The following is a 24,015-nucleotide window of genomic DNA, read 5'->3' on the forward strand; positions in this document are numbered from 1 at the left end:
TGTACCTAGTAGAGGTTTTAACATTCTCTAAAATCTCTTTCAAGTAATAAGTATTTAAATCTTCTATCATGGATTTTAAACGAAAAGTATTATGCAGAAAATGTCTAGATTGTATGTTTTGAGGTTTAAATCTCTCTGATCACTCTATTATAAATTTGGTAAATTTGCCTTTTTGAATCTTTGCATAGGAAAGAACACCATGCTAAACAAATAGCTAATGTTTCAAAGTTAAATCTTAAAATACATCCCTCTGATCACTGTTTATCTGAAATCGTTAAGACCGAGATACAAAAAATCAGAATAAGAAAACTTAGAAAACGACAGCCTTTGTGAATTATAGATGATGTAAAATAAATAATTGTGGAGATTGAAATGTTACATTTGGTTTGAGTGATTGTTCAAGTTTGTTGAATTGTTGTTTAATAGATGATAAATAATTTGATATTATACTCCTTTTATATTTTTTTTATTAAAACAACATTATACATTTCATTTAAAAAAATATAAAACCGATAGAAATAGTCTATTTGACTTCTGTGTGTTTGTCAATTTCTGTTGTTTGTTTTTTATTATTAGTGTGTATTTTTTTCTCACACTTATTGCTCAATGTCATTCTTAAACAAACACTTATTGTGCTTCATTATCACCTCAAGCAGATGCCTGATTGCAATTGCAGTATGGTGTGAAATATTATGAGATATGATCGTATTTGAAATAAGGATGTGATAAATTTGAAATACAAAATCAGGACCGTCATTTTTGCTTCAGAAATTGCAATTATTTTGAAATAGCGATTTCAGATCATTGCTGAAATTTAAAAAAAATAAAAATAATATTGGGAATGAAAAATATTTTCGAAATAGCGGTAATTTCGGAAAACAGTGTTCGGAGTAGCACTGTTTTTAAATGTAGTAGTAAATTTACCTTATCTACCTATTGATGAAAAGACAATGACAACACGCTGTAGGAAATTTCATGATGTAAATTTAGTTCAAAATATCTCTGATTACCTAAATATAAACAGAAGTAAACTTACCTTAGATCTTTGCACAACGAAGGACACCTGTGTGTAAAACATGTCACCGTTGTATGTTTGGAATCGAGTTTTGGAGTAAATCTCTCTGATTGCTTTAATATGGCTGTCAAAGAAAGCAAGGATTTCATCTTTGGCTAATTCAGCATTCTGCAATTAAAAAGGAGCAAGTATTATTCTGATTTAGATTAAAATCAAAATTACAATTCAATGAATTTGTACATCTGCCTTCAAATAAAATGACATAGCTAAATTAACAGTTATCCAACCTACCATATAAATATGCCCAAACTCTATTTCTAAAAAAACATATTTTGTAATCTTTCAAGGCTAAAAAAATAGAGCTATCACAGAATTTGATCCATAACCCCGCCTGCCCATATTTCAGAATGCCAAAATCTGACTCTGTTTGGCAAGATATGGACCAGACACAAACTATTATTAGGAGGATTGTACAGCAAAACAAACTAAGTTCAGAAGGTTGCTGTGACCTTGACCTCAAAGGTAGGGACACAGGTCTTGATGGCAACATACCCACATACTGTGGCAGTCACTTCTGCCAAATAATTTCAAAATCCGACCATGAATGAGAGAGATTATGACCGGACACAAACTATCATCAGTTAGGCTTATGCAGCAGATGATAAGTTCAGAATGTTGCCCTGACCTAGACCTTGAATGTATGGTCATTGGTCTTATGTGCAACACATCCACTTTATATGGTAGTCATTTCTACCATTTTTTTTTTTCAATCTGACCATGAACGGATATGAACCTGACAAAAAGGGACAGACTGACTGGCAGATGTGACAATACGTTAGACCTAACTAGTATGTGAATTAGCTAGGGGTATAATAATTTTGTAATATTATTTCAGAATTTATTTTTACATTCTCTTTTTCAAATGATATTAAAATAATCGTCTGTTGCCTGCATCAAGTAATACATATAGAACTTGGATAATTTATTTTTATCTTGTCCACTAGTTATTTTTTGGCTAATTTTCACATTTGATTTTATTGATTGGTAAGTAATTATCCTTGGAAACTATTAACCAATCAAAAAACATATAGGTAAACAAGTACAGAATGAAAACTACAGGGGCAAGCCCGCAACGCATCAAAATTGCTTTACCAACAAATGATGAGATTAGCAACTTGGAACAGTCAGTGAAACAAAGCCCAGTAGGCAGTAGGCATCCAAAATGAAGTTTTATGTTGAGGGCAGGGCTTCTAAAATTTTGGAACCTCAATCGGTCCGGACCCTGCCATAATCGGTTTGGACCCGACGACACCCCCCCCCCCCCCCAAAAAAAAAGAAAGGCCTCTTCAAAAGTCTGATTATTTAGAAATGTCACACAAATTCGCGATGTCTTTTCTGTCAATATTTTTCGCGATATCACAATTCCTAAGAGGGTTCTACGGTTCTAGAGCCGCACAGCCGATTCAGATAGCCATTGATACAAGCTTAATTAAATGAGATTCTCATCGAGTTCTGCATCGTTTCTAATAAGAACGACTGCGATCGTAAATAACTGTGGCTGTCGGGAAGCGGTCAGACGACAAAAAGTGAAACAGTATTATGATTCCTTTCCTTAATGCATTTACAGTGGGTCAACATTCAACTGATTCTCTTAAATAATAATATATATCTAGATTTATGATCGGGGCTTCAAGCTATAAGTGTGATATCGACAACCATTTCTTCATTACTGCGAATTAAAATGACGTAAGCAGCGCACTCAGCTTCCAGACTATGTAGTTAATCAAGCGTGTCGCTGTTGATATCCTATACATGACTAGGTTCGGATTAACAATGACATATGCATTTAAAAGAATAATTTAAATTTAACAGTTTGGTAATCAACAAACGGATATATCATGTAATGATCGACGACGACATAGTATATTCATATTGAAATGTGAAAATATGGACCGATTTTAACACTTAATCAGGATAGCTGCAGGCACACAATGAACACATAGTTTGTTTAATTGTGTCTTCCGCGACCTACCAATACACGTGATTGGACCGATTGCAAGTGTCTGCTAAATAACAGATAAGCTATAGAGTGATCAGTGTAGTGGAAAAAGCAGCTGGTCGCACTAGTCACATGGTAACTAAGACACTTTTATGACCTATTGGGTGTAGTTTTGAATGTGTGAATGACCAATGAATATTTGTGTATTACAATTTCTGCAACCTTTACTGGCCTAGTCATTTTGGACCGAAATTATAAAATAATGAGAATATTTCGGACCAATTTTTTTTACACTTTTTGAAACTGAAATCGGTCTGGCTTGGTCAAAATCGGTCCAGACCGGCAAATTGCCGGTTTTAAGAAGCCCTGGTTGGGGGGATACCTTAAAACTGCCACTTCGGATAATGACGCTTAGGCAAGCCAAAAATGTTCTCACTTACACCGTTAGCTTTCTCCATGTAGCGATCCCAAAAGAAGGGATCAGCCCTCAGCGCCATAATGCATGTGTTTTTTTTAGAGTTGATATTCCGCAGGTTCCCAAAATCCTTAACTGTCTCCCTCTTTGCACGATGCAATGTCTTTGAATTGGCTTGGGCGGTGTATTTCGAAGCAGACCCTTCAGCGGCAGAATGTATGCCTTGCCATTCTTTTGAATGCTGGAAAAATATTTATATAGTACTCTAAACCTACACAGACTAGATAGAATATCAATAGCCTCACTCCCAAATGTTTAAGCTACAAAATCACATGTTTTCAATAGTATTTAATCTTAGTAAATTGATCACACATTTTTTTAACAGAATGCCGAAAATACATTCTTTACAGTTACAATTTCTGAAGGTTCCGCGTTTTTGCTTCTCTGTGAAATGTCCAATCATTGCTCCACTTTTGATAACATGATACAACACCATTTTCTCATTGGACTATTTACTCGGCATTTCGCAATAAGATGCAGCTCATCTCTTGATTTTAGAGATGTAAAAATTTCGAAACAGAAAAAATGCAGCTTCCGCATATTAAAGTGAGTCCAACAATATATCATTTCAGCCTATAATGAATTAATTTGATGTGCAGTATCCTTAAGCTACATTGCCAGACCTTAGGTCCTTCTAAGCTACAGTTTGGTGGTAATGTAAGGTAAGTAAGGTAAAAAGAGCTTAGATCCCTTTTGAAATTCATTTCAAAGTTTATCCTACTGTCTGATATTTTTATTTAGGATTTATCCTGAACTTTAGAACCCCTGATAACGAAATTTACCCAGTCAGACCAAATCAATTAAAACTGAGTGCAATATAAACTTACCCTCTTAGCCCTACCATTAGGAGTATCTTGCCCACTTAGCCCTGACATAAGGAGTAACTTGCCCTCTTAGCCCTGACATTAGGAGTAACTTACCCTCTTAGCCCTGACATAAGGAGTATCGTGCCCACTTAGCCCTGACATTAGGAGTATCTTGCCCACTTAGCCCTGACATTAGGAGTATCTTGCCTACTTAGCCCTGACATTAGGAGTATCTTGCCCACTTAGCCCTGACATTAGGAGTATCTTGCCCACTTAGCCCTGACATTAGGAGTATCTTGCCCACTTAGCCCTGACATTAGGAGTATCTTGCCCTCTTAGCCCTGACATTAGGAGTATCTTACCCTCTTAGCCCTGACATTAGGAGTATCTTGCCCACTTAGCCCTGACATTAGGAGTATCTTACCCTCTTAGCCCTGACATAAGGAGTAACTTACCCTCTTAGCCCTGACATTAGGAGTATCTTACCCTCTTAGCCCTGACATTAGGAGTATCTTGCCCACTTAGCCCTGACATTAGGAGTAACTTACCCACTTAGCCCTGACATTAGGAGTAAATTACCCACTTAGCCCTGACATTAGGAGTAACTTGCCCTCTTAGCCCTGACATTAGGAGTATCTTACCCTCTTAGCCCTGACATAAGGAGTATCTTACCCTCTTAGCCCTGACATTAGGAGTATCTTACCCTCTTAGCTCTGGCTCCAATTTCTTGAAACTTCTTAAATCTTTTAACATGATGAGGCTAAACTCACTATTTTTGTTTTTCAATAATTTTCGTAATATTTACTTCTTAAGAGTTCTTATGCTTCAGATAGGAATTATCGATATGTTTATTGCATTAAACCATTCTTTATTTATCAAAATTCAATTTGAGTATGTAATTTGGCTTATTGAAATAAGCTACTTAAGCCTGTTAAGCTTAAGAAGTTTCGAGAAATTGGAGCCGGAGATAAGGAGTAACTTACCCCCTTAGCCCTGACATTAGGAGTAACTTGCCCTCTTAGCACTGACATTAGGTGTAACTTGCCCTCTAAGCCCTGACATTAGGAGAAACTTGCCCTCTTAGCACTGACATTTGGAGTAACTTACCCTCTAAGCCCTGACATAAGAAGTACATTACCATCTTAGCCTTGACATTAGGAGTAACTTACCCTCTTATCCCTGACATTAGGAGTAACTTACCCTCTTAGCCCTGACATTAGGAGTATCTTGCCCACTTAGCCCTGACATTAGGAGCATCTTGTCCACTTAGCCCTGGCATTAGGAGTATCTTGCCCACTTAGCCCTGACATTAGGAGTAACTTACCATCTTAGCCCTGACATTAGGAGTATCTTACCCTCTTAGCCCTGACATTAGGAGTAACTTACCCTCTTAGCCCTGACATTAGGAGTATCTTACCCTCTTAGCCCTGACATTAGGAGTATCTTACCCTCTTAGCCCTGACATTAGGAGTATCTTGCCCTCTTAGCCCTGACATTAGGAGTATCTTACCCTCTTAGCCCTGACATTAGGAGTATCTTGCCCACTTAGCCCTGACATTAGGAGTATCTTACCCTCTTAGCCCTGACATTAGGAGTATCTTGCCCTCTTAGCCCTGACATTAAGAGTAACTTACCCTCATAGCCGAGACATTAGGAGTATCTTACTCTTTTAGGTTGACATTGGGAGTAATGTTACCTCTTAGCCCTGACATTAGGAGTAACTTACCCTCTTAGCCCTGACATTAGGAGTAACTATCTCATTAGCAACAGTCTGTCTCATCCACTCTTGAGCATTATCGTTCCCGCAGGAGCCTTGTTGTTTGGCCTCTCTTCGTTCTCTTGTGCGTCTTTCACTTTAAAGTTAATATAATTAGCTAATAATTAATAAGCAAAATTGCCAAAATATCAGATTTGTAGCACCTTTTTACCTTCTTAGGGTGAAGAAAAAATGGGAGACAAAGCAACAATATCTTTCTCACAGTAACATCATGTTCCATACTAAATCTATAATGTTAATAATTGTATGTTGTAAATTTCTTTACTATTAAAGGTGCAAAACTTGACAAATAATTAGCCCATAGTTCAGGGCCTGTATAATAATTTGAACTATGCCAATGTCTATTATAACACCTTGAATTTTCTTTAAAGCGGCACTACCATAGAATGACTGTTTTGAGAACTTTTTATTATTTTGTATTGTAATGAGCAAATTTTGGCATAAAATGTCTGTAAATCAGTGATATAAGACTGCTAATAAAGGATCAGATCACAGTAATGTTTACGTTCGAAAAAATTGTTTCACTAACACTTTCAGAAAAAAGAATTTTAAGCACTTTTTCAAACAATTGAGATCTCATATATTATGATTTAACTTTAATGACCGATTTAAAAGGCATTAATGCCAAAATCAGCTTATTGTGAGACAAAAACATAATTGCCAAATTGGTCAATCTGTGCAGCCTTAATAAACATACAAGTATTTAGCGTTGACTTCGTTCTTAAAGATAGACTTACATGGGGTCTGTTTTGTGGCATTTTGACCCCTTATAAGATTTTTAACCATGATTATCACTCTTGCACAATGGTGTGTTATAATAGCCTTTAAAAAAAGTTCAATCCAAAAATATAATTTTAACAAAATGACATCTGACTAACATTGAAATATATTCCGGGCCCAGTATTCAATATTAATCTTATCCTTAGACAGGCTTCATTGATTCCATTCAGCCTATTGGTCAGCTAAACATACAGGCCAATCAAAACACTTCTAGTCTTTCTAATCTTAAGTTTAAGTAAATTCTAAGTTGCTTATTGAATAAGGCACCTGGTCACTTATTTAATCAAAGCACCCAATATTAATGATGTCACATCCGGTCACATGCGCAAATTTGTTTACAAAATCTTCCCTCTAAGCCCAAGTATAGACTTTCTATGGTTTGTCAGGTGACAGCCTCTCAACCAATGAAAAGGGTGGAAATATACATAGTCAACTCACCTAAATGGATCCAAGTTCATGTCACTTTCCCTATATATGACAGAATGAAAGACTGGACTGTGTTCAAAAAACCTTTTCGATTTTTCCACATGGTAAACCTCTTTTTCACTTGGAACATGGATACTGCCAGTAAATATTCCCTGAATGATAGCACCTTGAACCTTGCTTCCGGGTTGATCTGAAAAATGAAGTAATCTCCCTTTATTTGACAACCTTAATACTAGGGACTTAGAGTTTTCGAAAGACTCCCTAAATTTGGACATCACCAATTGAAAACTCTAACTAAATAATCTCTAAATTTTCCCTTAATGATGGCACCTTGAACCTTTCTTCTGGGTTGATCTGAAAAAAGTAAATTACCTCCCTTAGTTTTGATTACGTTATCATTTATAAAGAAAACAGGAGCCTCCGTTGGCTTGGAAATCACCATGTACAAATCTCTAGATATATACATGTAATCACTAAATAATTTTTTTTTGTACCAGAAAAATTATATCAACATAGGTGTTCACAAAATACCATTTTTACAGAGAGTAAACTAATGCAATATTTTATACTATACTAAGTGTGTAATATGGTCAAATGAGTATTAGTTATGGGATAATTACTTAACTATAGTATTTGAATTCAGGGGCCTGGGCACATTAAACCCACAATATAAATAAATCCCCTGGCCCTTATTCCACATGACGATGATGATGATACACACTTAAGTTTCTTATTATATTAAGCAAAATTACTAAAACTTGATTTATTAAAAGAAATTAAATAAATGTTATAACAATTTCCTTCAAAAGTGTCAATTAAAAACAAAGTAATGTGTCAATTTAACACATTTCATACGGAAACAAAAAAAGAGTGCTAAGCTTAATCTTTTTATACGGGATTTAAGATTGTTACAAAATTACGGTCTGTACACGGACATTGTAGGTTTAAACTTCAACCCTTCTAAGAAGAGAAACGACAGGTCCCACGTTAAGAGAGTTCAGGACTGTACACTTGCAATGTATAGTGTTACCTTTAAGTTTTCCTGAGTAGAGAAAGGAGAGATCCGGTGTTAAGAGAGTTCAGGGACTGTACACTTGCAATGTATAGTGTTACCTTTAAGTTTTCCTGAGTAGAGAAAGGAGAGATCCGGTGTTAAAAGAGTTCAGGGACTGTACACTTGCAATGTATAGTGTTACCTTTAAGTTTTCCTGAGTAGAGAAAGGAGAGATACGGTGTTAAGAGAGTTCAGGGACTGTACACTTGCAATATATAGTGTTACCTTTAAGTTTTCCTGAGTAGAGAAAGGAGAGATCCGGTGTTAAAAGAGTTCAGGGACTATACACTTGCAATGTATAGTGTTACCTTTAAGTTCTCCTGAGTAGAGAAAGGAGAGATCCCACGTTAAGAGAGTTCAGGGGCTGTACACTTACAATGTATAGTGTTACCTTTAAGTTTTCCTGAGTAGAGAAAGGAGAGATCCGGTGTTAAAAGAGTTCAGGGACTGTACACTTGCAATGTATAGTGTTACCTTTAAGTTTTCCTGAGTAAAAAAAGGAGAGATCCGGTGTTAAAAGAGTTCAGGGGCTGTACACTTACAATGTATAGTGTTACCTTTAAGTTTTCCTGAGTAGAAAAAGGAGAGATCCGGTGTTAAAAGAGTTCAGGGGCTGTACACTTGCAATTTATAGTGTTACCTTTAAGTTCTCCTGAGTAGAGAAAGGAGAGATCCGGTGTTAAAAGAGTTCAGGGGCTGTACACTTGCAATGTATAGTGTTACCTTTAAGTTCTCCTGAGTAGAGAAAGGAGAGATCCGGTGTTAAAAGAGTTCAGGGGCTGTACACTTGCAATGTATAGTGTTACCTTTAAGTTCTCCTGAGTAGAGAAAGGAGAGATCCGGTGTTAAAAGAGTTCAGGGGCTGTACACTTGCAATGTATAGTGTTACCTTTAAGTTCTCCTGAGTAGAGAAAGGAGAGATCCGGTGTTAAAAGAGTTCAGGGGCTGTACACTTGCAATGTATAGTGTTACCTTTAAGTTCTCCTGAGTAGAGAAAGGAGAGATCCGGTGTTAAAAGAGTTCAGGGGCAGTACACTTACAATGTATAGTGTTACCTTTAAGTTCTCCTGAGTAGAGAAAGGAGAGATCCGGTGTTAAGAGAGTTCAGGGGCTGTACACTTACAATGTATAGTGTTACCTTTAAGTTCTCCTGAGTAGAGAAAGGAGAGATCCGGTGCTAAAAGAGTTCAGGGACTGTACACTTGCAATGTATAGTGTTACCTTTAAGTTTTCCTGAGTAGAGAAAGGAGAGATCCGGTGTTAAAAGAGTTCAGGGGCTGTACACTTGCAATGTATAGTGTTACCTTTAAGTTTTCCTGAGTAGAGAAAGGAGAGATCCGGTGTTAAAAGAGTTCAGGGACTGTACACTTGCAATGTATAGTGTTACCTTTAAGTTTTCCTGAGTAGAGAAAGGAGAGATCCGGTGTTAAAAGAGTTCAGGGACTGTACACTTGCAATGTATAGTGTTACCTTTAAGTTTTCCTGAGTAGAGAAAGGAGAGATCCGGTGTTAAAAGAGTTCAGGGGCTGTACACTTGCAATATATAGTGTTACCTTTAAGTTTTCCTGAGTAGAGAAAGGAGAGATCCGGTGTTAAAAGAGTTCAGGGACTGTACACTTGCAATGTATAGTGTTACCTTTAAGTTTTCCTGAGTAGAGAAAGGAGAGATCCGGTGTTAAAAGAGTTCAGGGACTGTACACTTGCAATATATAGTGTTACCTTTAAGTTCTCCTGAGTAGAGAAAGGAGAGATCCGGCGTTAGGAGTGTACCGTTGAACTCCAGCTGAAAATCGCTAGAAAATGATGATGTGTCTCTTGTCAGCTTCAGCTTAAAAGGCCTGAAAAACATAGATAAAATCAGTTAATGTTAAATATTTCAGTCTCTATTAAAATGAAATCACTAGTGTAAATATACTACAAGCAAAGTATGCAGAAATATGTACCAAGCAATTTATAATACAGTCAATCAACCCATAATTCAAAAGATGTCAGTTATTAGAAATAATTACTGATGAACAAATTGATCCAGGTCAAAACTTAATGACATGACCTCATTCATATTAAGGCCAAAAGAAAGCAATTTTGTGGCTCCATTTACATAAATTATACAGACAGAAAACGTGCACAACCTAAACCAGACTGTATATAACCCTTCAATATTATGAAGGAATGATTTATGATCAATGATGCAAATTTTGGTTTTCTTATTCAGATGAAGTCTGTACCTCCTGGAAAAAAATGTGTTTTTTGGCCAAAATAGGATGTGCATTTACATGTATGCAAATAGAGCAGGAAAACAAGTTTTATGATGTGTTATTACAGGGCTTCCATTAAAGGAAGTTTGGAAGTATATATCTCCCTAGAAATAGGGTTAAAACTTTCAAAATTGATTCCTTAGAAGTACAAAAACTTCCATTATTTTGAAGAAAACTTCCAAATTTGAAAGGGATGAAAGTTCACCTGGTGTCACCTAAAATGAATTATTGTTATATAAATCTGTGAATTTGGCAAGTTATAGTTGCAATTTATTTTATTTTTAACATACTGGTTTAAAAATAGTGGAAAAAAACATTGTAGTCCGGAGACTTAAACTTTCAAATTTCAGTGAAAAACTTCCAATATTGATGGACAGGAAGTTCATACCCAGTGTACAGTTATTCAAATAGAATGAGACTACAATCATACGATATTCAAGTTATATTTGGTTAATGCAACACGATAATACATTTATGTATGTAAACAGGAAGAAACTCCTTACATAATTTAAAAGCAATACTGTCTTATCTCATTTAAAGCACTCGGGCAAATGATATGATTTTCCAATGTACCTTTTGTGTGTTCAATTTCGAAATAAACATGATTATAAACTATGATAAGCACGGTGTATTACCTATTTGAAAGAGGATAAGAGTCATATTCAATAGGCACAATACCGTGTTAAATTACGCCCTAGATTTACAATTAAAAGAATAACACTGTAGCATAAGTCACAAATCTAACAAAATAATATTTTGTAATTTCCCTCCATACAGTTGAACCCTGTTGGCTCTTACTCCCAGGGAGCGGGGAAAATACCTTTGGCCATGGGAAATTGGTCCAGGTGGGATTATTATGCTTATGCAATCAAACCACTGATTCTCTTAGCACTTTTTAGGTAACATAAATAGACTGGTTTACCTTGTCAAGTTGAATTGCCAGAGCTTTTTAGTGTTTTCATTTGAGCCAACTAATAATCATTTATGGACTCTGAATTGATATTTCACAATTAGACTGGTAACACCTTTTTATGTTTAAGACTGGTTTACCTTTTACAGCAACACTGCAGGCGCCATAGCTGCATCTCTTAGAGAGACCCGCTCTTGTTGTGCAAAATGCACTTCTTTAATGAAAAATATTTCAAGACTGGTTTACCTCTCAAAAGCATTTATATCAAGGTGCACTGCTGGATCTATTGAGCGTTTGTGTCGGAGATGACTGTTGTGCACGGCCTCGGTGTCATAATTCAATTCCTCGTAGTGGAGAATGTAATCGTCTAACACATTGCACTCTGCAAATATACAACAAGTCGGAACATTAATTGTGAAGTCAATTTCATAACAATTTTCAAAAAGATAAGAGCTTAGAGTGTGACAGTTAATGTAAAGGGACTTAACAATGACGGTGATACAATAATTCGTCACCCTTAGTGCAATAACTCAATAACTGCATATAGAAATAGAAGCAGATATTGAGTTCTCGCACTTAGGTGACGATTATTATTGCAACAAAAAAGTTAAGTCTTTTGGCCTGTCAAGAAGGGGCAAAAAATAACTCTGCCTCACAACCAAGGTTCTCTCCCCTAAATCAATTTATCAAAGCTACAAAACCGTGTTTCCAGGATAATGACAAGCCGAACAATTCACTAGTAATATGATTACCCGCAAATCTAAGCTTTCCCATAGTTAGTGTATTCCCATGTGAATTCCCAGGATTCTATTATGTATTAGAATTCAATAGAGAACAAAACTTGATCAAGGGACCAGGCACATATTGCCTGAAATGGCAGATCAAACACTAAACCTCTATATTCATTATTAATATTGCTTATATCAATTTTATCAGAAGAGAGAAATAATAAATCATGAAATAAATTGCCACAAGCAAATTGTCACCAGCAACATGACTGTACGACGTTCCATTAAGATTCAAACAACTTAAATAAATATCATATATAGGATCTTAGTTACGAGGCCTAGAAAACACTTATGTTTTGGGTACCCGACCCAAATAACCATCAAAAGTTGTGCAAACCCTGCGATTTTTATAGTTCCATGGTAATTTGAAAAAAAAAAGTTTGTGCTTAAAATAATATGAAAATCAAAACGGTCTTTAAAGCATTAAAAAGAAGATAACTTTAACACCTGTTTCCAAATTATGACAATAACATTCTTACATAAGGTCTTACATTTATAAAAAATTAAAAGCCTACCTACATTTACGTAACCAGTTTTTAAAAAGGATGTTTAATTCCCTAACCCCTAACAAAGCCTTTTTATCTTTTGTGGCGTGAGTTGCCAGTTATTAAGTTAACATTTATGAAGCAAATTTAGGAAACGTTATAAATGGCAGTGATTTTAGATTATTTTATCACATGTCAACTTAATATTTTAGGGGCAGGTGGGGGGGGTGAACTTCCGGTCAAATTATTAATTTGTGTTTGGTAACTGCAGGTTCAATGCATAAATATCATTGAAGTTTACAAGTACATGTACATGTGTCTGTCTATTTTCCGCTGTTATCTACAGACAGTTCACTAACAATAACTAACAAACTAACAAACTAGCATATATCAGCTTTACCTGATTAAAATGGGATGTACATTTGTACAATGCAGACAAAGGCCATTGTTCGCTGATTATAAAACTGACTCTGAGTTGGGTTTGTTTAAGTTTGCCTAGAAATAAATAAAAAATTAATTTGTTTTTAAACAATTATCTTGCATCTGTTTCATTTTTAATCATTTATAAAAGTAACACATTTATCTATGTTAAGCTCAGCCCGTTGCACTTTCAAGAGAACTATTTCTCGGCATATGTTTTTGCCACATAGCAGATCAGGAATTCGGGAAAAATCTTGACATTTTGATTGACATTTAAGTAAGTCTTGGAGAAAAAGTGTGCTCAGTATTGGGCCCAAGATCTCGATTGTGAGAGCCCTAACACAGCCTTGTACTTATAGTCAGCAAGAAGCTTGCCCCCCCCCCCCCCTACCGCCACCAGTCAAGGTAGGAAAAAGTGTGCCAAGTATGAATGCACATGCAGCTGGGAAGAAATGTGTGCCAAGTGTTGGGCTCAGGTTGATCGGGTTGGCTCGGTCAACCAGTCAGCTCTAGCCCAACTTTTCTGGGAGGAAATAAGTGCCTTGCATCCAGGACCTCTAGAACACAATGAGGGCACTCTACTGAGTGTGATATCAGGGCAGCTGGTTTGTACCAAATCACACTTGTTACAACAAGTATTATTCAATCCCTCTATAGATTTCTATACAACACAAAAAGTGAAACATTAAATAATAAAATGCACTGGCCGTAATGGACATACATAATTTGCACAAGCAAGGGCTTTTACTTGTTGGTGAATTAGTTACCATCATTTTCTTTTCATACTGCGGTCAACAGCTTGTCAGTTATTGACAAAAAAATGGAAGAATGTTCCGGTCTTGTATAATAACATGTGCAAATACACTTACTTGTAAAATACTCTTCTTTATCAGGTCAATATTAAATGAAAAACTGAACATTAAATTAAATTACTTTCCAGTAAGAAATTTGATCATGGTTATTAGTTCAGTTCATACTTAGTTCCTATTATGTGGGTGGATTGTAAAGACAGCTCGTATAACAGCTTAAAGTACATGATCATACCACTAGACTGTTTTTTGGCAGAGAAACCAAGGCCAGTATTTATAAAGTGTCTTAATTAAGTCATTTTCTTTTTCCTTATCTTATTATATCTCTGATACATGGGTTGTATTGCAGAAGCCGCGATCTAAATGAATTTTTAAGATTTTAACCCTTTCTATCTGTGGGAGAAAAAAGTAAGGAAAGTTCTGAATTAAAAGTATTAGCATACCATTTAAACTTTACTTAAGAGGCTATTGTAATACGGCCCCTGAAGGCTTAATTTGCATAGTCCTTTAAATCAGAATTCATACTTCTACATAATAAATACACCACATTTAAATCTTTAAATATAACAATCAATATTGTATCGAAAATGGACTTAAGTTAAGGAAATGACCCACTATGATGCTAGATTTTCTATTATACTGGACCATTTTCTTTACATACATTTTGAAAGGCAAAGAGAGCATTCTTCTGGCGCGGCCCAAACCTGTGACCCCCTGCATGAGAGGCTGACACAATTTTTCTAATACCATCTATGATCAGATATGCGATTGAAGGTTTGTCTCCAGTATGAGTAAAGATTAAGATGAGACATACTGGTATAATGCTTAGTTTTCGAGTTTATGATATGATACAGCAAATATGAAATACAAATATAATGAACGCAATCAATATAAGGGAAGGCTTGCTATTATGTTAGCAGGAATAACAATATATTGTTACAGGCAAGACAATATAGGCTTAGCACCAGATAACGTTGACATTTATATGCCATATTTTTAGGGACATGAGACAGAAGTGCCTACTATGATTCCAATTTAAGTCACATCTAGATATAATCAATGTTGAGAAAACAGAATGTGACGCAAGGAGATCCAGGTGAGTTATGGTAATTATGTATAAAAAATAATTAATTTTAAAACATAACCAAAAAAATGTATTTTTTATGCAACATGAAGGAAGCTTTTAAAGGCTTAGGTATTATCGAGGAGTTGCAGAATGCAACTGCCCCTTTTGTAATAATTGCGCAACTGTAATGTCCCCTTCAGACAAAAAACCCTAAGACAACCAACTTTAGACAATTAACCGTAGACAAATAACCTTAGACAAATAACCTAAGGCAAGTATCTTTAGACAAGTAACCTTAGACAAGACACAAGTAACCTTAGACAAGTAACCTTAGACAAGACACAAGTAACCTTAGACAAAAAACCTTAGACAAGTAGCCTTAATCAAGATGAAGTAGCTTAGACAAGTACTCTAGAAAGTAACCTAAGACATGCAACCTTATACTAGTAACCTTAGACATGCAACCTTAGACAAGTAATCTTAAACAAATTACCTTAAAAAAGCAACCTTAGACAAAGAACCTTAGACGGACAACCTTAGACAAGCAACCGTAGACAGACAACTTAAGACAAACAACTTTAGACAAGCAACCTTAGACAAGCAACCTTTGACTAGCATCCCTAGACAAGAAGCCTTAGACTAGCAACCCTAGACAAGTAGTCTTAGACGAGCAACCCTATACAAGTAGCCTTAGACGAGCAACCTTCGACAAGTAGCCTTAGACGAGCAACCCTAGACAAGTAGCCTTAGACGAGCAACCCTAGACAAGTAGCCTTAGACGAGCACCCTCAGACATGGCACCAGTCGACTTAGACAATTAACAAGGCTTTGCTACAGTCTATGTTGATTCATGATTGACAATATAAATATACTTTCTTTAAAAGTTAAAATATGAATCTCAGATTTACACAAGTCACATTCATGCACAAGAATAACATGGTGAAGAACATTGATTGTTTTATGATCTGAGTTTTCGGAAAAATTTTATTGGAAAAACAAGTATTCATGAAGTTATTCATAACAAAACATCACATGTTATCTTTGAACAACACTGTCATCACTGACTATCCATCTATCTGCGTAGGTGATAAAAACATAAGACCAGAATGTCTAATAAATTCCCATATTTACAAAACATTTCAAAAAGCTTTAAGCCTTTTATTTAATTAGATATGACATGACAAGCCCCCTTGATAAGATTAATCAGGCCTGAATCAAAACAATTGTTATGCTATCTTATTTTCGTTACAATAACCACATGTTAAATTTCCTACATGTCCTACCTACCAATCCAGTTGTTTTCCCGGTTGCATACACATAAATTTCCCCATAGCAAGAAATGCACTGCAGCTTTTTAATTTACATGTGAACATGTCTTGACTATTTAATTTTGGATTTTTTTACCTGTAAATGATTTAAATTTGGCAGGTTTAACAGAGTTCAATGTTATACATAAATGCTACAAGCTCACGTTTTATAATTTATAGAAGTTACACATACAATAATAAACATATTACTCAACTGTAAACTCACCACAACAATAAACAATGTTACCATGATTTTAACGTAAAAGAAAAATCGGTTGAAAAAGGGGTGAAAAAGTCCTGCTGTGTCTTGAAATTTATTCATTTAATTTGACATGCATAACCTGCGCCTCATTTTTCCAGTTTTAAATCAAATAAATCACCGTTTCAAGAACCAATTACATCAGACAAAATTAAAAAAAAATACACCCTGCTTAAAATAAAAGGAAAATATGGTACATCATGCGAAAAACTCCTAAAATTTGCAATAAGGAAAAGTTGCCTTCTTCAGTGCTGAAAGCTTTTAGTGAACATGCTTTCAACCTTGAAACTCATTGACATGCACAATGTAAATTGAAACTTAAGTGCATTTGTTCTTGCATGCAATAGAGAAGGGCGTCATGCCATCTGGCCATGACATCTACTTTTAACTATAATTTATTTTAGCGCCTTTTAATATAAACACAGCTTTAAACTACTTCAGACATTGCAATATACTTCAAGCATATATACAGTTTGAAACTGTGTTTCCACATGAATTATTCTGTCTCTGGTAAATTTGGTAAAAATAAGTTTATCAGACCACCTCATATTTCATTAGACTTGGCTGGTGGGTCAGGCAGCTTTCAGGAACTCTTGTAGTAATCAGGAGGCCTGAAGAGAATCAATCCCTGGTGGGGCTCGACCCTACAAGCACTATGTGGTAAGAGACAGACACTCAAGGGTGACAATAAACGGAAAATCATAATCCTGAAAAAGCTTCATTTCAATGATTCAGGCTCAAGACAGGGCTAAAATGTCTAGCAAAACAATAAATTTGACAACTGTTAAAGGATATTTCTCTATCCTGGTCAACCCTGACACCATAACCACTACACCACTTTTACCTTATTTCTATTAGTCTGTGACGAGAGCTTACAGCTTATAGAATCACACAGAGTTCATTGCCTGGGTAGAAACCAGTGCTAGTGTCCATTTTGTGTGGCCAGGAGAAAGAATCCCTATTGGGGATCAAACCAACTACATCCTGGGCAACGGGCGGAAACTTCACCACTTTCACCTTTTAGCTAATTTATGTAAAAACATTTGAACATCATAACCTAACAGTAGATAGTCATATATTCTAAACTTTTGGACTCTATTTATTTTTGTTTAAATTATATATGAGAATAAAGCCTTTAGAATCTTATGTTTTTACACTAGATCTAACATTATTAAAATTTAAGAGGACATTTAAAGTATGACATTAAGTAAATAAGTAAATTATTTGGTCTGTACAACTGTACAAGTGGGATAGACCAGGAAAGAGTGTGATATATATATACTAAGCTCTGAATGCTATATTGTTTACTTAAAATATTAATCCTACCATCATAAATCTGGTTTCGTGTGGTACTTTGTTAACATATGTGGCCTTTTAAATACTCATTATTTGGAAGTTGATATTTTAGGAGTTATTTAAGAACCAGTATATTTTTGCATGCTCAGTTTCTTTAATCCAATGGTCAGATTATTTGATAGAGGAACCAAATTAAGGTTCTTAGCCAAGTTTTATTGAGGATATGGTGTTGCCAAAGGCTGGGTGCTAATTACGGGAGAAAAGGGCACATCGTATATAAGGCTGTGACAAACTCTTAACATTATGAATTTGACAGAAATATTAGCAATTGTTTGTGGTTATATAACTGAAGTAATATTAGAGTTCAAATATGTAAAGTTTGTATGTTACTATTAAACAAGTTAAAAAAAATAATATTATTTTAAGCATTTAATTCTTATTAAGCAAATAGCAACACATGCCCCATGATGTCCACGAGGGCATAAACAGTGCGTGTATACCACGTGATTAATTACGTCATATATGCTATATCAGAAGGCCACATTTTGATTAAAATGAAGACTTAAATCAAAGATAACTTTACCTCTACAACACCATTTTAAATAAAACAAAGTCTATGACACTTAAATAACCCCGCCTTCCTTGCATTATCGAAATTTTATAAGATGATTAGTTTAATTAAACACTTCGACAAACCTGTTTCCAAAATAGTCAGTTTGACAGTGCTCCGTCAGATGGCGGTATTGTGAAAAGGTTTGTCGAAGTGTTTGAAGAAACTAAACTCTCTATCAAACTCTGGTAAAAGACCGAAGGTAGGGCTCCGTAAATGGCGTAGACTGCGCTACGTTTCATTAAAAATGGTGAAGAAATAATGAAGTTATGTCTGTTTAAAGTCTTCATTAGAAGCAGAATATTGCCTATCGACGTAGCATTTATGACGCAATTTATCACATGGTATACACACAAGTTGTTAAAGGTGCCACCAATTAAGGACAGGGTGCAGCACCCTTACATAACCCTTAAATTAGCTAAAACCCTAATACATCACAACCATTACAAAATAATGGTTTAGGTCACGAGAAAAAAAGAAATGATTTTCCTTCCCTATTGACCTACAAAAATCGCCTTTGTAGTCTGTCTTCAATTTAGCAAGTTATAAATGTCTTTTGAAGATATTCTGCAGTCATAAAAGTCACAAATCAAACAGCATTATCTGAACCGTAACATTTTTTAAGTTAACAACCATACATACAAGTATCTACGGCTCAATAAACATAGTAATTCCCTTCATCAACTAGGCTTTTAACTCGATTCAGTCATTTAACCTCAGGTTGATTGGCTCAAGATTTCATCGAAGCATGGTTCAAACATTTAGATGTTTAAAGAGGCTTAATAACATTTTATACTATACTTAAGTTTATGTCTGATATTTAAAAAGGTACATTTCTATGTAAATAATGAGATCTTTTAGCAAAAAGTCATGAACTATTTTCTTGAGAAATAGATGTTATTTTTTTAAATATCCTTTTTCACAATATTATTTACAGGGCTTCCATGAAGAATTTGAAACTGGAAGTATGAACTTCCTGTCAATCACTTTTGGAAGTTTTACACTGGAGTATGGAAGTTTTAAAGTCTCCATAATACAATATCTTTTTTCAAATATTTTTCAACAAATATATTTAAAATCAAATTATTTGCACTTAAATTTTACTTAAAAACACTTAAAATGATTGAGTTAGGACTATAAAAGCAATACTGATACAAGGTTTTGATATTTTGAACTTCCAAGCTTTCAACTTTTGAAGTTTTCTTCAATATTATGGAAGTTTTTGTCCTTCCAAGGAATCAATTTTGGAAGTTTTAACCCATTTCTAGGGAGTAATATGCTTCCAAACTTCCTTTAACGGAAGCCCTGTATTTATTCAGCTAATCCCTTATTTCACAATTCAAACAGCCCTGGCCCAATTGACATAACAGTGATAAAAAACACTGTGTGATGTTTTCTCGAAAATAACTGAAATATACTGTCAATATTTATACTTGACAAATGTGAGTATAAAGGTGCTCCATTTTGCTCAAGCCATTAAAAGTGTTACCAAGGTATTTAAATGTTCTATAACATGACTTTTACTCAAAGTCATGTGTTTGATAATTTGAAAAATATGAACTTTGTAGGAGAATCCCTTTAAAAACATTGACCGAATATTAAGCTCTCATTCTATATCCATTTACATGTATTAAATTGATGGTAACTCGAGCATAAATGAAAAGAAACAGGGTTATATCACAGTCATGAAATGATCATGGGATCGTGAGAATGAATACTAAATATAATCTGGATTTGTAACACACTTTATTAAACCTGACCCATAGGTCAAATGAAAAGATTTATACATAATTTGACAGATTCAATTACCACAATGGCCAAACGCCCATTATAAGAAAGATTACAACATGTTCACAAATAATAACATCATCATGAGCAAAGGTGTTGGTAACATTAGAACACACACATTATTAGTAATTTGTCCACTAAAACTAAAGACAACGCTTCATGCTGATTGAACTGTGCAGCATGACAAATTTAAAGTAATGAATTACAGTGAAGATAGAAAGTGCTCTAGCCAGGATTTGAAAAAGGCAGGCTGCTAAGTCAGAAAGGGCACATTTGATGCACATCGAATGAGCCTTAAAGGGGCACTTGCAAGGGACAATGTTCAATTCATATTGTGTATGCCTAGGAACTACCTTTTTTTCTTATATTTCGTTATGAATGCCTTAGCTGTTAATTTTACTTTAGTGTCAATATTATATATATAACTATTATTTTTATACTTATTTCTGAAAATTGACTCTGTCAATCAAGACAGCACACCATGGTGTAGTTAAAAGTCAGCAGGGTACTGGAAAAGGGCAGTAAGGTGTCCAACCCTGTTATTTAGGCCTAGCTGGACCACTGAACTGGATAAGAAGTAACCGCACAAAAATGTGTTCTTTAATTAAAAATAAGGCTCCCGCGGTTAAACAGCATCGTGTCAATTTTGGGTCGTGATTATTTGCAATTTTATATTATCAGATTAATTTGCGCAAAGATTTATGAAATACAGGTACACAGTAAGTTGAATTTTTGAAACTATTAAAACATGTATACCAGACTAGAATAGAAAACTAGCAGATTATTCATTTATCTGTACAACTTGCATACATGCGTACAGGCAGTATTTATTTACTATGACATTTAATAAACAGTGCTGGGTTTTTTTGTCCAGTATAACTGTTTACAAAAATCTGTAAGTGTGGGAGCCTTAGTTTCAAACAAAGCTTTTGTAAAGACAGAAGCTCTTTGCAGACTGCATTTTTCAGGCCAATACCGCAAAAGCTGCATTTTTTTCAATTAAAAGAGGAAGCTTCTTTGCAAACAATGAACTAATGTCAGAGAATCAAAGCAAGTTCATGTATGGCCAGTTTATCCATTATAGCTCTTCTATTAGCAACTGTACAATAAAAGCCATTTAAAAGCAAAGGCATGGTTTTTGTACTGGGGCAATAACAATGAGGGTTTTTTTTTTTCATCTGTTTCATAAAAAATACGACTAAAATTTACAACCCTAAAAAACAAACAAATAAAACAGTAAATCAGTACAGATGTGCTTAAGCAAAGTCTTACCCCCTTCAAATTTTCAAAATTTACTCATACAAGTCAGAGAGCTGGTGAATTATGAGGGCACAATTTATATGACTATGGTTTTAGGTCTTGTAGAGTCAGTACCTGTGGATGAGTTAACTCAGTCAAACACAGCAATAGTTTTATACTGGTTGAGAAGCAGTTTCCGACAAATCGCTTTTTTGCGTACCTTCCTTAGATCTTCATAAAGAATGTACTGCAATTCAGCTATATGGTAAATAGGCAATCAAAAGTTGAAATTCTTACCGAGACACATAAGAAACTTTTATTATTATTTAATGTTTAATGTTTATTTTTCATTTTGTACACAAACTTGAATGTGGGGGATCTGCACGCGCAGCGAATCGCGCATGCATGTGAACCTAATTTGCATATCTATGAATAGCTACAAGGTTTTCCTTAATTGACTTATACAAACGATGATCATTGTGTACATATTTGTGAACACTGGTGTCATGCTTGTTTCGCATCCACATTCACTTAAATGTATACAAACACAAGTTTCCATCAGAAATGAATAAAAAAATCATTGATATTCTCTGCCTGATTTCGATTATGAATTGAATGTCGTAAATTTTAAGGTTTTAAGGTTTAAATTTTTTGTAAATGCTGAAAAATTAAATAACATTTCTCTTATTACAGTCTTATATTTAGTTTATTAAATAAACGGATAATAAAAACACACAACAGGCACCTGAAATATGCCCCGCATTCAAATTGTCGGAAACTGCTTCTCATCACAAGCTAATCAGAACAACGTAAGTACCCTCTTTGCGCCCCTATTAGATACACTATATGTGACGTCACACATGTTAGAAATATATCGACAATAGCAACTTGAGCTGTAGTTATATAAAATGTGAACACTTTTAGTAGATATTTAAACCCGTATAAATAATTCAATAAAAACGTTTAAAAACTGTCGGAAACTGCTTCTCAACCAGTACAGTAATGTTTTGAGCCAGCACAAAGCAAACTCATGCGCTTAGTGTAGATTTTAACACACATTGCTAGTGCTAGTCATTATAAACAGCCGCTTCAGTGTTCGACTATTTTTGTTTCGGCAACAGTAAGCGTCCATATCCCACTTGTTTTCCTAGCCGAAAATGACACATCCCAGCGCTAAGTATGTTGAGCGGAAAGATAATGGGGCACCTGCTAAATAATTAAAAAATGGTGATGCTTTGTTGACAGATCGATCTGAATTTATGTTTCATAAAACACTTAAGTGTAATAAGAGAAAGGTATTGGCTCAAAAAAAATTATGTGTAACTTTTGTGTTTTTATTTAACAATGCAGGGTTAAATATTGTGGAGTTACATATAAGATACATTGGTATGAATCAGTTGGCTTGTGGCGTTTAGGGAACAAAATGAATATACAATTGTTTAAAAAAGTTCCCTATTTGTGCATTATTGTGGCTATACTAGTGCCAGTAACAATAATAAAGAAACCAGTTTATGGGTGGAGACTAAGACACAGGCAACAAGCTAGACTCAGACCGCAAAGACTGTGACAATAGTCCTGGCGATTATTGGCTTAAGGCTTGAGCAAGCCTCCACTCCGTAACTTAACTTTAGCTTTTTAAATTCAACACTAGTCCCACCCAATTAAGCATTACACAGAGAATAAATAAAGGGCGTGGTTAGCATTTAACTTGATTCATAAATCGGAAAGCGGAAGTAATCCATTCATATCTACAGTGAATTATCAAAAACATACCTGTCAAATACTGTAGAAATATTGTCGCGAAAATCGCAAAATAAGATAAACATTGTCGAAAATCCATGGTTTCTAGATCATTTAAATAACAATTACATAAAAAATGGACGGGAATAGTCTACGTTAACAATCAACTTTGTCCAGAAATCAGTGAAAACCTAAAAATACATGATAAAAATGAAAACAAAACGATCATCCTAGTATTTCACTTCCTGTATTTTTAACGCATGCGCACAATTAGTCATGAATAGTAGACTGGCCGCCAGATTAACACACGATTGTTGATGATAATTATATAGAAAAAAATAATCAATTAAACCCTTCAATAATATGAAAAAAATCAAAATAACATAAGATAACTTTATAATATATATTCACTGAAATGTTAAGCTTAACTAAGCCCCTTTTTTATAAACACAGCACCTCACAGAGAGTATACAATTTAGTACACTTTGTATGTACATTAATTGTAGCTTAGTTTACTAGCTGATCTCGTAATCATACATTGTAGTTTAAATAAACAAATCTTCTAATCAACATTAATAACTGTAATTTGCTTATAATATTCTATGTATTAAGAATCGATGTATTTATTATCATTTCATATGATATTATTTGATGTCTTAACTACCTAGATAATACCTGGGAGAAGGATTAAATTGGTCCCAGCTAATACTA

At 34.8% G+C, this 24,015-nt stretch overlaps 1 protein-coding gene across 12 annotated transcripts in view; it reads right to left on the minus strand.

Annotated features, from left to right (window-relative positions):
- The window catches only part of LOC128241671 (disintegrin and metalloproteinase domain-containing protein 10-like), a 59,044-nt gene extending 35,490 nt beyond the window's left edge, over positions 1 to 23,554 (minus strand). For all 12 annotated transcript variants that reach the window (XM_052958692.1, XM_052958691.1, XM_052958699.1 and 9 more), the window contains exons 1-7: positions 23,338 to 23,554; positions 11,744 to 11,879; positions 10,052 to 10,170; positions 7,291 to 7,468; positions 6,022 to 6,148; positions 3,455 to 3,670; positions 1,037 to 1,183 (exon numbers count right to left, since the gene is read on the minus strand). In XM_052958692.1, coding sequence (XP_052814652.1) covers positions 1,037 to 1,183; positions 3,455 to 3,670; positions 6,022 to 6,148; positions 7,291 to 7,468; positions 10,052 to 10,170; positions 11,744 to 11,879; positions 23,338 to 23,404 — 990 coding nt within the window. In that variant the 5' untranslated portion in view covers positions 23,405 to 23,554. The remainder of the gene's footprint in view (positions 1 to 1,036; positions 1,184 to 3,454; positions 3,671 to 6,021; positions 6,149 to 7,290; positions 7,469 to 10,051; positions 10,171 to 11,743; positions 11,880 to 23,337) is intronic.
- Between the last annotated feature and the right edge of the window lie 461 nt (positions 23,555 to 24,015).

Source organism: Mya arenaria, chromosome 7, assembly GCF_026914265.1.
Source record: "Mya arenaria isolate MELC-2E11 chromosome 7, ASM2691426v1".
NCBI lineage: Eukaryota > Metazoa > Mollusca > Bivalvia > Myida > Myidae > Mya > Mya arenaria.